The 14,936-nt window shown below is 57.9% G+C and overlaps 1 protein-coding gene across 1 annotated transcript; it reads right to left on the bottom strand.

The window, feature by feature from the left end:
• Window positions 1–1,353: 1,353 nt before the first annotated feature.
• On the bottom strand, window positions 1,354–14,301 carry SMIM7 (small integral membrane protein 7). The gene is made up of 5 exons (XM_008249332.5): window positions 14,254–14,301; window positions 14,118–14,159; window positions 13,652–13,704; window positions 7,462–7,552; window positions 1,354–2,238 (listed from the first exon to the last, which is right to left on the bottom strand). Exons 1-5 carry the CDS (start codon window positions 14,277–14,279, stop codon window positions 2,223–2,225), a joined length of 228 nt encoding a protein of 75 aa, XP_008247554.1. The 5' UTR covers window positions 14,280–14,301; the 3' UTR covers window positions 1,354–2,222.
• Window positions 14,302–14,936: the final 635 nt, after the last annotated feature.

Genomic DNA, 14,936 nt, shown 5'->3' with positions numbered 1-14,936 from the left:
GAACCTGTCACCCAGGGTCCCACCAGGAAGCGGCAGAGAGCGGATCTGAACCCGCGTCTGGCTGACCCACAACGCGAGCACAGGGCGCCCAGTGTTCCAACTTCCGTGGCCTCTGATGCCAAGGCTGAGTCTCGCAGGGCTCCCAGGAGACGCACCCGGGACTTGCATTTTTGCAAGTGTACACCAGGGGCATTTCGCCTGGCGGTGAACACGACGCTCTCGACCTACGCCGGCAGACCTGGGTTTCGGCACCCAGCTCCGGCTCCTGACCGCAGCTTCCTGCCCATGCAGACCCTGGGAGGCAGCGACGCACGGCTCAAGTTAACTGGGTTCCTTGTCACCCACGGCTCCCAGCTTCAGCCCTGCCTGGCCTGTTGCAGGCATCTGGGGACGGAATACTCTCTCTCTCTTTCAAATAAATGACAAAAAAATTTTTTTCCCTAAACGTACAGCAGCCTCCAGCAGGCATCTGAAAAGCCCCGGCAGCTGATAAAGACCTTGACAATGGGATGACAGTTCTCTGGAGAAAAATACGACTATTCCAAACAAACTCCGGCATAGGATTCGTGGAGCACAAACCTCGCCTACGAACAAAGCCTCGCCTGGCAGAGACCTCAGCCCCTGTCGGAATGAGGCAGCCAAGGTCTCCTCTCCCCATTCACACGGCCCGCCGAGGGCCGGCCGTGACCTTGGCTCAGTTCCTCCTCCTCCCCGGCCTGTGCGGGGCTCCATTCAGAGGCCCCTGACCACCCACCACCACCACCACCCCCACTACTCACAGAGCCCTGGGCACTGGGGGACACCCAACCCGGCTCTGAGTGGTGGAACACAAGGCAGAAGTACAAAGTGAGGCACAAGGCAACTTGACCTTGGTTGGCCGAGCCCCCATTGGGACCACAGGCTCCGTCAGCTTATGGGTGCAGCCCAGCTCGGGAGCTCTGTTCTCGCCACAGGTTTACAGAGCAAGAGCCAAGGGGGGGGGGGGGGGGACCTATCGCTGACTGCCGTTTGAACTTCTGACACTCTCTGCCACGAATCCTGCGAGGCGCCCACCGCAGATTCTGAAACACCAAGCTGCGAGGTGAACATCGTGGTGGGGACAAAAAACAACTTAGCAACCACAGGTCCTTGGGAGGAATGAGGTTTATTTTCAGTGCTACTGAAGCCCTGCAGGCCTGTGTGTTTACCTACAAAGTCCAGGGCTCCAGCAACCACCACGGACGCATCACCCCAGCCCTGGGCTCCAGGCGCTCATCGCCTCACCGCCAGGCCTTTTGCTTCGGCCACCAAACCAGGGCAGCCTGTCTCAAAGAAGCTTCTAGACCAAAAAAAAATAATAATAATAACCCGCTGTGGTGTTTCTTTGGTTGAGATTTATTGAATTTCCACCTTGAAATCCATCGCCTGCTGGCCAAATACACTGAAGAAACCCAAGCCTTCAGAACAGGGTCCCAATTACCATCAAGTAATTAAACCCCCACCCTCTGGTTTTTTTGGCAGCTGTGCTGGGAAAGGCCCCCGGGCTACTTCACTTAACAGGAAGCTTCAAGGCGAAGGGAAATGCCTCCTGGCATTCCCCACCCCCACACCCCAGCCACCTCTTCTGCACCCCTCAGCCGCGGCCATCAACCTGACCTGGCTCTCTCGCTACGTGGTGACCCTGTCATGGGCCACCCACCCCCGAATGACCTCAGCTGCACCAGGACGCAGGGCTCCTGGCTGACCCCATAAACCCATGTCGGACCCGCTCAGACCCTGCTGGCCTGAACTCGCTTGCTATTTTACAAACACTGCCCACAGGAGACGCTTTGTCCAACAGTAGTTAACCCTTCTGCTTGGACCCCAGGATTAAAAAAAAAAAGAAAGAAAAAGAAAAAAACATCCTTGTGATTCTAACCCACGGGATCAGGAAGCAGGCGTCCTGGGCCAGCCTGGGAGAGGAGGGAGCCGGCACAATGGCGTTCTCTCATCTCCAGGGGAAGGCAATTTTAGCACAGTCCCACACCGCAGCCCCCTGGGAGCCCGCAGGGCACGGGGGTCCTGCGTCAGAGACCACCTGTGGGGTGGGGGCTGGGGACCCGCGTGCAGCTTGGCCAATGTTTTTCCACCCACCACGAGCTCGGGTCGACAGGGCAGATCGCTGGCTTTCTCGCAGGCATCAGGAGCGGAGGAACAGAGACTCGGAGGCCGGGAGGGCGGGCTCCTGGGTCCGGGGCCGGGGCTCAGGAGCCGAACAGCCTGGGGAAAATCAAAGGAGAGAAAAGAGAGCAGTGAGGATCGGGAAGTTACTGCTCTAAATGTAACCGGTAGGGCCAGCTTTCCACGGACAATTCCAGGTTACTGACCGCTACTTCCAGGGTAAGCTTAACACCAAGCCGCAGACGGTCACAAACACACAAAAGCCTCCACACACCTGCCTGTCCACAGCCAAAGATCCAACCAACCGTGCACGGAAATTGTTTTGGGGAAAAAAATACTGCACTTGCACTGGATGTATACTCTTTGTTTTCCGCTTGTCATCAGCCCCTAAACATTACGTGACACTACTCGCACCGTGTCAGTCATCGAGAGGTGGCAACCTTGCTCACGGGTCACACACAAAACCACCACCTCAAAAAGCAGCCGGCTTGGGGCCGGTGCCATGGCATAGCAGGTAAAGCCGCCACCTGCAGTGCCGGCATCCCATATGGGCGCTGGTTCAAGTCCTGGCTGCTCCACTTCTGATCCAGCTCTCTGCTGTGGCCTGAAGAAGCAGTGGAGGATGGCCCCAGTGCTTGGGCACCTGCACCCACATGGGAGATCCGATGGAGCTCCTGGCTCCTGGCTTCAGATCAGTGCAGCTCCAGCCGTTGCAGCCAATTGGGGAGTGAACCAGAAGATGGAAGACCTCTCTTTCTTTTTTTTTTTTTTTCTCTCTCTCTCTTTAACTCTTTCAAATAAATAAATAAATCCTAGAAAAAAAAAACAAAATCAGCCAGCTGTAGATGGGTGGAATTTCAAGTCCTGCGGCTGCGGTGGGCAGGGCCAGACCCCATAATTTCGTGGGCCTCATGCGGCTGGCGTTCCCCACCCCTGTGCTATGCAATCACACGCCATCCTGTGGAAGGCACTTGGGCATCCGTGCATTCTGGCGTCCAAGCTAGGCCTTGGAACCGAATCCCGAGGGACGAGAAGGGACGGCTGCGCTTCCCGGGACCCTGCGACACAGCGGTCCACTTTCTGTTACTGCAAGCTAGCGGGGACTTTCAAAAGGACCTCTGAATAAACAAAGAAAACAAAACAAAACAAAATTATAGGCAACTCGTTGAAACAAATGTTGGAACGGCAAAGACCTGGAGTCAAGAGTTTGTAAGCTACGGACGCGGCCCTACAGGGGAAAACCAGAGATCTGCTAGAATGATATGAATGGGAACCGCCCATGTCACCTTTCTTTTTAATATACAGTTTATCTGAAAGGCAGAGGCAGAGAGAGCGAGAAAGAGGTCTTCCATCTGTTGGTTCATTCCCCAAATGGCCACAACAGCCACAGCTGGGCCAGCCCAAAGCCAGGAGCCAGGAGCTTCTCCTGGGTCTCGCACATGGGTGCAGGGGCCCAAGCACTTGGACCATCTTCCACTGCTTTCCCAGGCCATAGCAGAGAGCTGGATCAGAAGTGGAGCAGCCAGGACTCGAACCACAACCCACATGGGATGCCGGCACTGCAGGCAATAGCTTAACCCGCTAGGCCACAGCGCCGGCTCCTAGACTATAAGCTCTGACAAGTCAGTTACAATTAACATGTGAGCAAAGGATCTATGCAGACACACGTCCAGAGCAGATGTACAAACGGCAGACGAGCACATTACAAGAGCTCAAGGGGCAGGCACCGTGGGTTAAGCCGCTGCCTGTGACGTCAGCATCCCACAGTTCAAGTTCTGGCTGCCGCACTTCTGATCCAGCTCCCAGCTAATGTGCTGGGAAAGGCTGTGGAGAAAAACCCAAGTGCTTGGGCTCCTGGCACCCGCGTGGGAGAACTTGATGGAACTCCTGGCTGCTGACTTTGGCCTGGCCCAGCCCAGCAGTTGTGGCCATTTGGGGAGTGAACCAGCAGATGGAAGATCTCGCTCTCCCTGTCTCTCCCTCTCTCTCTGTGCCTCTCCCTTTCAAATAAATATTTTTTAGAAAAATGTATCTATTTATTTGAAATTCAGAGTTACACAGAGAGAGGAGAGGCAGAGAGAGGGAGAGAGGGGAGGGAGAGAGGGAGAGAGAGGTCTTCCATCTGCTGGTTTACTCCCCAGATGGCCGCAACAGCTGGAGGTGGGCCAATCTGAAATCAGGAACCAGGAGCTTCCTCTGGGTCTCCCACGCGGGTTCAGGGGCCCAAGTATTTGGGCCATCTTCCACTGCTTTCCCAGGCCACAGCGGAGAGCTGGATCAGAAGAGGAGCAGCCGGGACTCGAACCGCCGCCCATATGGGATGCCGGCACTGCAGGTGGAGGCTCTACCTGCTATGCCACAGCGCTGGCCCCTCAAATAAATATTTTAAAAGAAAAGAACTTACTAGAGAATAAAAAAAAAAAGATGTCCTCCTGATTAAGCATCGGGGAAATGAAAATCAAAACCTTCACAGCCACCAGAATGACTATAATCAAAACTCTACCGTTAGGAAAGTGCCAGCGAGCACAGGGAGGCATCCCAACCCTCCTACACGGCTGGTGCGGATTCAAATCCCGCAGCTGCTTTGGGAGACAGCCTGGGGGCTCCTCAGAAGGATAAACAGTTACCAGATGACCCAGCAAACTCCTCCTGGGTGTCCACACCTAACCCTAGGTCCACGCAGGCACTCGCACGTGAAACATTGCCTCAGCGCTCCTTCTGACAGCCCAAAACTGGAACCTCCACATTGCCCCCTCGGGGTGCCATCTGCAGAGTGCGACTCAGCCCCGGGCTCAAACCCCGACGGCCTCAGGCCGACACCAAAAGGCCACACAGGCCAAGACTCTGTGGCTGGGAAATGCCGGGGGCAGGCAGAGCCAGACAGGAAGCAGATCCGTGGATGCCAGGGTCTGGGGTAGAGGAGTGGGGGCGGGGGGCCTGACTGCTCATGGGGACGGGCTCTCCTTTTGGGGAATGATGGGAATGTTCTGAATGAGGCTGCACAACACCATGGACGACAACGAAACGCTGAATTGTGAGCGCACACTCCCCCTGTACTCGGAAGGCCCTCTCCGTGCCCTGACATCTTCATTTTCTTCCTGGCTTCTCCTCTCAATATTTTATGATGAAAAATTACAACACACCGAAGAGCTAGAGGAACGGTTTCACGCACACCGGCAGGTACTTGCACTACCCACATTCTGCAATGAACTCTCTGCTGTACTGCGTCATCTATCAAATTATACATCCAACACACTTTTGATATGTTTCGAAAATAAGTTACGTGTAATACCACTGTTGCTCCCTAAACACTCAGGGACGTTTCTCCCTGTATTTCTCAAATTTTCTACAACTTCTTAAAATTTGCAAAGCAGCCTGCCTGAACCCTGTGGGGGCAGGTGCAGGCAGCACTGAATCACGGCCCAGACGCTGCCAGCTTGCTCAGCCCCTGTGCACGATCACCACCGTGGACCTTCCGGAGCAGACCCTTCCAATGCCCTCACTGAACAGTGCTTCCATCCCACGCTCACCCAGCAGTTACCCCCAGCTGGGGTCAGACCGTGCCTAAAGCGCACCTGGCCTTCTTCCCTTTACAAACGTTTCCCCGTGAGGACGAGAATTCTCCAGCACACTGGTGGCGACGTGACAGCTGGTCACACAGGCGTCCTTCAAGCTACCTGACCCTTCCCTGCTCTTGGGATATTTAGGTGATTTCCAGTTTCCTAACACCCTGGAAAAGCCAGACGCTAAGAGGATTTTCCTTCACCCATCACCCCCCGCTGCAGAAGGCGGCCCAGCCGCGGGTGGGCAAGGGTCACAGAGAAACAGGCAGTGCAGGCCAGGCAGCTGCCGTCACAATGGCAGCTTTGCTCCAGCATGGCCACGGCACACAAGCAGCCAACAAGGGCGTGGCTCCATGGCGATAAAACTTCCTGCACAAAACACAGGCAACGCGAGCAGGTCTGCCCCCCAGGGGCTGTGGTTTGCTGACCCCTAAGCTAAATGGTTGCACTGGAATCAAACACTCCCAGCCACACCTGACCCGGGTGACACCAGCGTAGGCCAATCAGACTCTGCTCCCAGGAGATGCAGTCAGGACCCTGAGCTACTGGGGAGACTGGCCTGGGAGAACCAAGCTGGGAAGTCATCCAGCCTCGGGCTGCCGCCCTGGTCACAGCCAACAGAAGAGGATTGGATGAGGAGGGCAAAGAGGAGGCACAGAAAACAGAACAAGGAAATAACACCCAGTGCTCCCGGCCCCAGGGCCTTTGCACCTGCTACGTCTGCGCTGCCGCACTTTCCTCCAGCTCTGCAGGCAGCACCTCCTCCGAGAAGTCTCTCTCTGACCAACCTGGGAACCAGGAGCTCCCCTCCCACTGTCGTCTCACACCAACTGCTCCCTATCTGCGCTGGGTTTTTGTCCATGTCCCAGCTGTTAACACAGTGCCCTGCCCGGGGTGAGGAACCACGCCGTGTTCTCGGCCTCAGCCGTAATCCAAGCGCACTGCCCAGGATGGACAACTGGGAATGAGCGGAGACCCAGAGACAAAAGGCTGGCGCAGTCCCGCGACACAAGTCTGCTCTGGGTGAGCCCCAGTCTCACTTCCTACAGCGTCGGCCAATTCCCCGACCCCTTCCGGAGCTCGGTCGCGGGGCTGGCTGCCCTCGTGGGCGCTCCCAGAGGCTCCCGGGCCACCAGCACACCTTGAAAAGGTGCTCCAGGAACACAGCCCAGCCCTCAGTCCGCCTCTGGGCCACTCAGTGAAACGCCCCCTGTCCAGCCTCCAGGGGCTGGCACTAGGACTGCCCGGTAACCCGTCTCAGTCGCTCAGGACGGCTGACTCTCCCTCCTCCTCCTTCCTGGGGGAAGCCCTTGGTCCCTTCTAGCATTTTCCCCGAGGTCCTTTTGCTTCTGGGCACAGGCACAGAAGCAGAGATACAGCCCGAGGACACTTCTGGGGGCTTCCAGCGAGGGCGGGGCAGGGTCCCGCAGCATACCCGACACTCTAGATAAATACTCTCCGCTTTGACAGATGCCAAGCGTGCGTGCGTGCAGCCCGGCACAGCCGGCCGGGGGTGCCGGGCCCATGGGCTCTGGGCGGCTGCCAGGTGCAGCTGGGACTCGGAGAACAACGCGTCCCAGGGGAGGCTGCAGCCTGGCCCCCGGGGGAGCCCCAGTCATGCGGTCCACGCCCCGGGGCCCCCAGATGCCTCTCGCGCGTGCAGAGTTCCCGTTTGGCAAGCGCACGGTACAGACTGAAGCAGCAGGCCCACCAGGCGGGCGGTCGCCCTGGGCAACAGCCCTGAGGCGGGGACACTCACAGGATCATGCAGAACATCATGAAGATATTCCACAGCGCGATGAAGATGCGGAAGTAGCGCAGGCTCAGCAGGAACTCCCGGATGTTGTCACCTGGAAAATCAGAACGCAGGCTTGCGCCACGGCTGCGGGGCTCTCGGTGGCTTTGCCCGCCGGCGACGACGGCTGCGGCCTCCCCTCTGGGCCCTACCCTCGGCACGCGGGCTGCGCTAGCCACTGGCCAGTGCTGTGAGAGCACCAAGCCCCATGGCCACCTCTGATTGGCTCAGGGAGGGGTGTGTGACCCACGTCTGTCCAATAGCAGCCTGCCCTGGGACTTCTGCTCTACCTACTGGGAAGCTCAGTGCTCTAGGGCAGGGAATCAGCAAATTACAGACCTGTGTGGCCCGTCCGCCAGGAATGGCTGACTGACAGACAGAGATAGATAGATAGGTAGGTAGGTAATTTTAACATTTATAGATAGACAGATAGGTAGGTAATTTTAACATTTATTTATATGGCTGGCACTGTGGCATAGTAGGTTAAGACTTCGCCTGTGGTGCCTGCATCCCATACAGGTCCTGGCCCAAGTCCCAGCTGCTCCAATTCCAATCCAGCTCCCTGCTAATGGCCTGGGAAAGCAGTGGAAGCTGTCTGTAACTCTGCTTCTCAAGTAAATAAATGAAACTCATTAAAAAAAAAAAAAGATTTATTTATTTGGAAGATAGAGTTAGTGGGAGAGGAAGAGACAGAGGGAGAAAAATCTTCCATCCACTGGGTCACTCCCCAAATGGCTGCAATGGCTGGGACTGGGTCAGGATAAAGCCAGGAGCCAGGAGCTTCTTCCAGGTCTCCCACATTGGGTGCAGTGGCCCAAGCACTTGGGCCATCTTCCGTTGTTCTCCCACGCTCATTAGCAGGACTCCCACTGGTGTACTGATAACAGATGCTGGCTTCATAGGCGGCAGCTTAACCTGCTGTGCCACATCACTGCCTCAAACTTTTAGACTTTTTAGGGGGGAAAATCAAAAGAATATTTCACCAGACACAAAATTCAATTTTCAGGGTCTGGGAGCCAACGTTGTGCCCAGATAAAGCCACCACCTGCAATGCCAGCATCCCATACGGGCACCAGCTTGTGTCCCTGCTGCTCCACTTCTGATCCACTTCCTTGCTAATGGCCTAGGAAAAGCAGCAGAAGATGGCCCGAGACTTTGGGCCCCTGCACCCACATGGGAGACCCCGAAGAAGCTCCTGGCTCCTGGTTTCAGCCTGGCCCAGCCCTGGCCGTTGTGGCCATCTGGGGAGTGAAACTCATCTCTCTCCCTCTGCAACTCTTTCAAAATAAATAAATCTTACAAAGATGAAAAAACTTCAACGTCTCTGAATAAAGTTTTATTGGCACACAGCCATGCCCACTCATCTACATACCATCTCAGGTTACTTTTGCAGGACAAAGGCAGGGTTAGGTTGCTGAGCCAGGCACTCAGAGCCTCAAATGCTTACCACGAGGTCCACATCCACCCATGCCCTGGGGTCGCCTCAGCTAAACAGAGTCACCCCCGACAGCTGAGAGTCAGCCGCTACAGGGCTGGTTTGAGACTCTCTGGGCCTCTGGAGTGGAAAGAAGACCAGGTGGAGAGGAGGTGATGGACAAGGGTGCGACCCAAAACGCTGCCTGCTGAGTGTGGAGCTCAGACACAGAAGCCGGGGAGGCTCACCACCCTCGGAGGACACAGCTTCCGCGGGTCTGGGGTCGCCGCGTTCAGCACAGCCCATGCCTGGCACAGACCCAACACAGGCTGGAAACAGTAAGAGACGAGGCTAAGGGCTGGCATTGTGGTGCCGAGGGTTAAGCCACCGCCCGCGATGCTGGCATCCCACATGGGTGCCACTTCCCATGCAGCTCCCTGCTACTGCGCCTGGGAAAGCAGCAGAGGATGGCCCAAGTGCTTGGGCCCCTGCACCCATGTGGGAGACCTGGAGGAAGCTCCTGGCTCCTGGCTTTGGCCTGGCTCTGCCCTGCTGCAGCCACTGGGGGAGTGGAGATCTCCCTCTCTGTCTCTCTTTCTTCTTTCTGTAACGGTCTTTCAAATAAATAAACCCGAAAACAAAACTAAGTGGGTTAAAAGTGGCTGAAACAACAAGTGCATTCTTAAAAACTAAAAACATAAGGCCAGCGCCGCGGCTCACTAGGCTAATCCTCCGCCTTGCGGCGCCGGCACACCGGGTTCTAGTCCCGGTCGGGGACCCGGATTCTGTCCCGGTTGCCCCTCTTCCAGGCCAGCTCTCTGCTGTGGCCCGGGAGTGCAGTGGAGGATGGCCCAAGTGCTTGGGCCCTGCACCCACATGGGAGACCAGGAGAAGCACCTGGCTCCTGCCATCAGATCAGCACGGTGCGCTGGCCGTGACGGCCACTGGAGGGTGAACCAACGGCAAAGGAAGATCTTTCTCTCTGTCTCTCTCTCTCACTGTCCACTCTGCCTGTCAAAAAAAAAAATAAATAAATAAAAACATAAACACAAGAGAGACAAGTCTGCACCAGGAGTTTGAGGGGTAGTGCTCAGCTGAGACCCCTTCCCAAATGTCAGGATCATGGGCACAAATGGCCTCTCCCACCATCAACAGATGCCAACTGGAAGTTCCTGGCTTCAGGCAGTAGCTCAGGGGTCCAAGGAGGTCCTAGCCAGGTGTCCCTGCCCCAAGGAGCTCCATAGGGGGACAAACACTAAATGCAGAACCACACACGTGGCTACTGTGATGGCCGCTACAGTGGGCGGGTCCAGGTGTTCTGGGAACATGTGCTGGGAAGACCTGGCCTAGTGTGGGCCTGGGTCGAGAACGGGGATCAGGGGCTTCCGTGAGGAAGCCCGCGAGCTCTGGCCTCAAATGCAGGCAGGAGCTCACGGTGGCCCCAGTCTGGCTGTGCCCCTGCGGGCAGGTGCCTAGGGCCAGTCCCTGGTCAGCCAGGCAGAGGGCAGAGGACAGGGAACAGCAATGCGTGCAAGCAGCAGGCACAGGGCCCTGGCTGGCGGGAGCATGCAGGGAGAGCAAATCGCACTGGAAAGCAGCAGACGCCAGAGTGCACAATCAGAGCTCCTGATTGGAGGGCACAGCTGCCTTTCCCGGCGCTCCCGCCCCTTCTGAGCCCTTGTGCCCAATCGCCCACCTGAGGGGGCAGAACCCAGGGGCTGGTGTACTGCCTTCCACAGAGAGGCCCAGCAGTGTGTGTGGCTGCTGAATGGGACGCACGGACGCGTGGCGGGACGGTGACTAAGAGTCTCTGGGGTAAAGCCCAGGGGACGTGGCAGGGTTCAGCACGGTGGGACACTTGCACCCCACCCTGGAGTGCCTGCTTCCGGCCCCAGCCCTCCCACTTCTGAGCCAGCTCCCTGCTAATGCACACCCTCGACGCAGCAGTGACGGCTCAGGCCCTTGGGCCCCTTGCCACATGTGCAGGAGACCCAGGCTGGCCAAGCTCTGGCTGATGCAGGCATTTGAGGAGCGAACAAGCAGAGGGAAGACCTCTCTCCCTCTCCCTCTCTCAATTAAAGTGAAAAAAATGAATAGGTTACAGGACTTTGGCACAGTGGGTAAAGCCACCACCTGCGGCACCAGCATCCCAGCTCCACTTCCGAGCCAGCTCTCTGCTGTGGCCTGGGAAAGCAGCAAAGGATGGCCCAAGTCCTTGGGCCCCTGCACCCGCGTGGCAGACCCAGATGGAGCTCCTGGCTCCTGGTTTCAGACTGGCCCAGCTCCGGCCATTGTGGCTAATTGGGGAGTGAACCAGCAGACAGAAGACCTCTCTCCTGGCTTGAGCCTGGCCCAGCCCTGGCCGTTGCAGCCATTTGGGGGAATGAACCAGCAGAGGGAGATCCCTCTTCCTGTTGCTCTGCCTTTCAAATAAATCTTTTTTTTTTTTTAAGATGTATGCATTTATTTGAAAGGCAGAGTTACAGAGAAGCAGAGGCAGAGAGAGAGAGAGAGGTCTTCCATCTGCTGGTGCACTCCCTGAACGGTTGCAACAGCCAGAGCTGGGCTGATCTGAAACCAGGAGCCAGAAGCCTGCTCCCAGTCTCCCATGTGAGTGCAGGGACCCAAGCGCTTAGGCCATCTCCCACTGCCTTCCCAGGCCACAGCAGAGAGCTGGATAGAAGTAGAACAGCCGGGACTCAAACCAACACCCACATGGGATGCTGGCACTGTAGGCGGCGGCTCTACCTGCTACACCACAACATCAGTCCCTCAAATAAACCTTTGGGGGAAAAAAAAACACACCTGCTTCTCAGGGTTCCAAGTGTCTCCGTGCGATGCTCTATCATGCCCCTGCTCCCAGGGTCTTCCCTGCACACAGCCCAGCTCAAGCACAAACCCCACCGCCACCACAGACACCCCGTCGGTGCCAGCAGCACCCACGCCACCTCCCTCACCGTCTGTCCCTTGTTCCAGAACTGTCCGTCTCACTCTCCCCACGGTGAGCCCCACAAGGCAGGCACTGCCGTCTGTCTTGTTCCCTGCTGAGTCCTGGCAGCCCACACAGTGGCCAGTGTGCAGCAGGCGCTCAGTAAATACGCACTGGATGGATACAACAGCCACACACAGGCTTCCCCGGATCCTACAAAGTGTCACGCCAGTCAACTCAGCAGGAAGCGTCAACTCACCAGCATCCTCGGTCAGACGACCAGTCAGGGTCCCGGCTGCTCCACTTGCGACTCAGCTCACTGCTAACGCACCTGGCAAGGCGGCGGCAGCAGCAGCAGATGATGGCCCAAGTCCTCGGGTCCTTGCACCCGTGTCGGAGACCCGGATGGAGCTCCTGGCTCCCGGCTTCAGCCTGGCCCAGCCCTGACCATTATAGGCATTTGGGGAGAAGACCAGTGGATGGATGCTTTCTGTCTGTCTGTCTCTCTCTCTGTCTCTCCCTACCTCTCTGTCATTCTGCCTTTCAAACAAATAAGTAAAAAAATTTTTAATAATATTTTTTTTTGACAGGCAGAGTAGATAGTGAGAGAGAGAGAGAGAGAGAGAAAGGTCTTCCTTTTGCCATTGGTTTGCCCTCCAATGGCCGCTGCGGCCAGCATGCTGCAGCCAGCGCACCACGCTGATCCGATGGCAGGAGCCAGGTACTCATCCTGGTCTCCAATGGGGTGCAGGGCCCAAGCACTTGGGCCATCCTCCACTGCACTCCTGGGCCACAGCAGAGAGCTGGCCTGGAAGAGGGGCAACGGGGACAGAATCCGGCGCCCCGACCGGGACTAGAACCCGGTGTGCCGGCGCCGCAAGGCGGAGGATTAGCCTAGTGAGCCGCGGTGCCGGCCTTAAAATTTTTTAATAATATTAAGGATTTGAGGCTGGGACAAGGCTTCTCAGCTCCCTCAATTGGCACCAATCGCCCTCTTCAAATTTTTTAAAAATACTTACTTATTTAAAAGGCAGAGTTACAGAGAGAGAGAGAGAGAGAGAGAGATCCTCAATCTGCTGGTTCATTCCCCAAATGGCCACAACAAAGCTGGGCCAGGATGAAGCCAGGAGCCAGGAGCCCCATCCGGGTCTCCCACGCAGGGGCAGGGGCTCATGGACTTGGGCCATCTTCCACTGCTTTCCCAGGCACATTAGCAGGGAGCTGGATCGGAAGTGGAGCAGCCGGGACTCGAACAGGCGGACTCGAACAGGCGCACATATCAGATGCCGGCGCTGCAGGCCAGGGCTTTAACCTGCTGCACCTCTCGAATTCTGAGTCGCAGAATGTTCCAAGTTTTCCAAGAAAAACCAGGTCTCGTGAGTTTTTTAGACAAAAATCCCCTTACTAAAAAGCTAGCACAGGCATCTGACTCAAAGGCAAAACCAAACTGAAGCCAGCTCCGCAGCATCCCGAGAGCAAGCGGCGACCTGCGCGGCGCGGCTCACGGGTTCACTCCATCCCACACGAACCCGCACGGTCCCCGGGAGGCCTCTCCTCCTTCCCCGGGGCTCCCCGGCAAGGGCAAGGGCCGGCCATTGCGGGAAGAGACCATGGCACCCACAAAAAAACCTGCAAGCTTGGGGGTGCTGACTCAGCGCGGAGGTCCAGCGGGAGGAGAGGGGCGAGCTCACCTATCAAGGCCCACCACCCACCGCTCACCCTCGCTTCGTGGTCACGCCCACTGAGCGGCACCCAGCGCCCAAGCAACCCCTCCCCCTCCCCAGCCCAGGGCCCGGGAGAGGCGGCCGCACCTGTGCTGGGGTCCCTCGACTCCTCCGCGAAGCCCTGCGTGTCCCTCTTCTTCCTACAGACGGGAGCAGACAGCAGCCGCTGGGGACGGGACACCCGTGCCCTCACCTCGTCGCGGGCCCAGGCCGGGCGACCCCGGGCGGTCCAACGCCCCCCCGACTCCCGGCTCACGCCCCCTGCCCTGCCCTGTCCGTCACAGCCCGGTCTGCAGCCCTTGACACGGTGGACAAGGGCGGCTCCAGGGCTCCGGGCGCGGCCCTGAGGCTTTAAACAGTCCTGGAGTGTCGCAGAGGATGGCACAGGGGACAAACCCGAATGCAGGCGCGGCGGGAGGGCGGCGGGAGGGCATGTCGGGGCGGGGCCACGCCTGCGGGGGCGGGGCCACGCCTATGGGGGCGGGGTTACGCCTGCGGGGGCGGGGCCGCGAGGTCCCCGGGTGTCAGCCGCAGTCCGGCGCGGCCTACTCACAGTTTAAAGTTGAGCACCGCTCCGGCGTTCATCAGCAGCGTCCTGCAGAGCGACAGTTAAGGTTACCAAGGCTGCCCCAGCCCCGTCTGGCTCTCTCTCTCCCTCAGTCCCTGGTTCCCCCCCGACCCCCAATTACCCGAACAGCAGGATGTCTCCGATCATCGTTACGGCCAACGCGTCTGTCAGGACCGGAAGCGGAAGCTCCCGAGAGCGCGTGTGTGCGGGGCGGGGGCGGGGGAGGGAAAGAAGGCCAAGTCGGCCAATCCAGAAGCGACGCTGATGAGGGCTAGACCAATTGAAGGCTATGATGGGCAGAGTCCCGCCCCCTCAGGGGAGGAGCGCGTCCCTCTTCTCTGGAGAGGCCCGGAGAGTCAAGGAGGGGAAAGGTGGAGCCAGCGTGTGACGTCACCTGAGGGGCGGAGCAATCTATGTGGCCTGATCGCGCGTGTTGCGCATGCGTGAGGTGCCCTTTGCTGGAGGATTAACGGGGCTACAGTTCTTTCTCGCCTGCTGGGGTCCCCCGATTTGATTTCTGGAGAGGAGACCCCCGACCGCTCAATTGTCCAGCAGGCGGTGTCCTGGCGCACTAGGCTCCCTCGACACGGGTTCCCGACTGACAGGACTCCAGATGGGGGTCCTCCTGGGCCCCACGGAAGTTGGGGACCCCCTGAGGAGAGGTCACCTTAGGGGACAAGGGTCCCCCCACTGGGCGGTCCTCACGAGGGGCGGGGGTCGTGACGGATGTGGTCCCGCAGGAAGCAGGGGCCCCCAAGGGGGATAAGACCCTCGCTGATGCGGCCCTCCAGGGCGTTCGTCCCT

The sequence above is a fragment of the Oryctolagus cuniculus genome, chromosome 16 (genome assembly GCF_051225735.1).
Source record: "Oryctolagus cuniculus isolate XC-2025 breed Fujian yellow rabbit chromosome 16, ASM5122573v1, whole genome shotgun sequence".
In the NCBI taxonomy this organism is placed as follows: domain Eukaryota; kingdom Metazoa; phylum Chordata; class Mammalia; order Lagomorpha; family Leporidae; genus Oryctolagus; species Oryctolagus cuniculus.
Note: the sequence above shows the minus strand (reverse complement) of the source record. Positions and strands in the feature narration are given on the sequence as shown.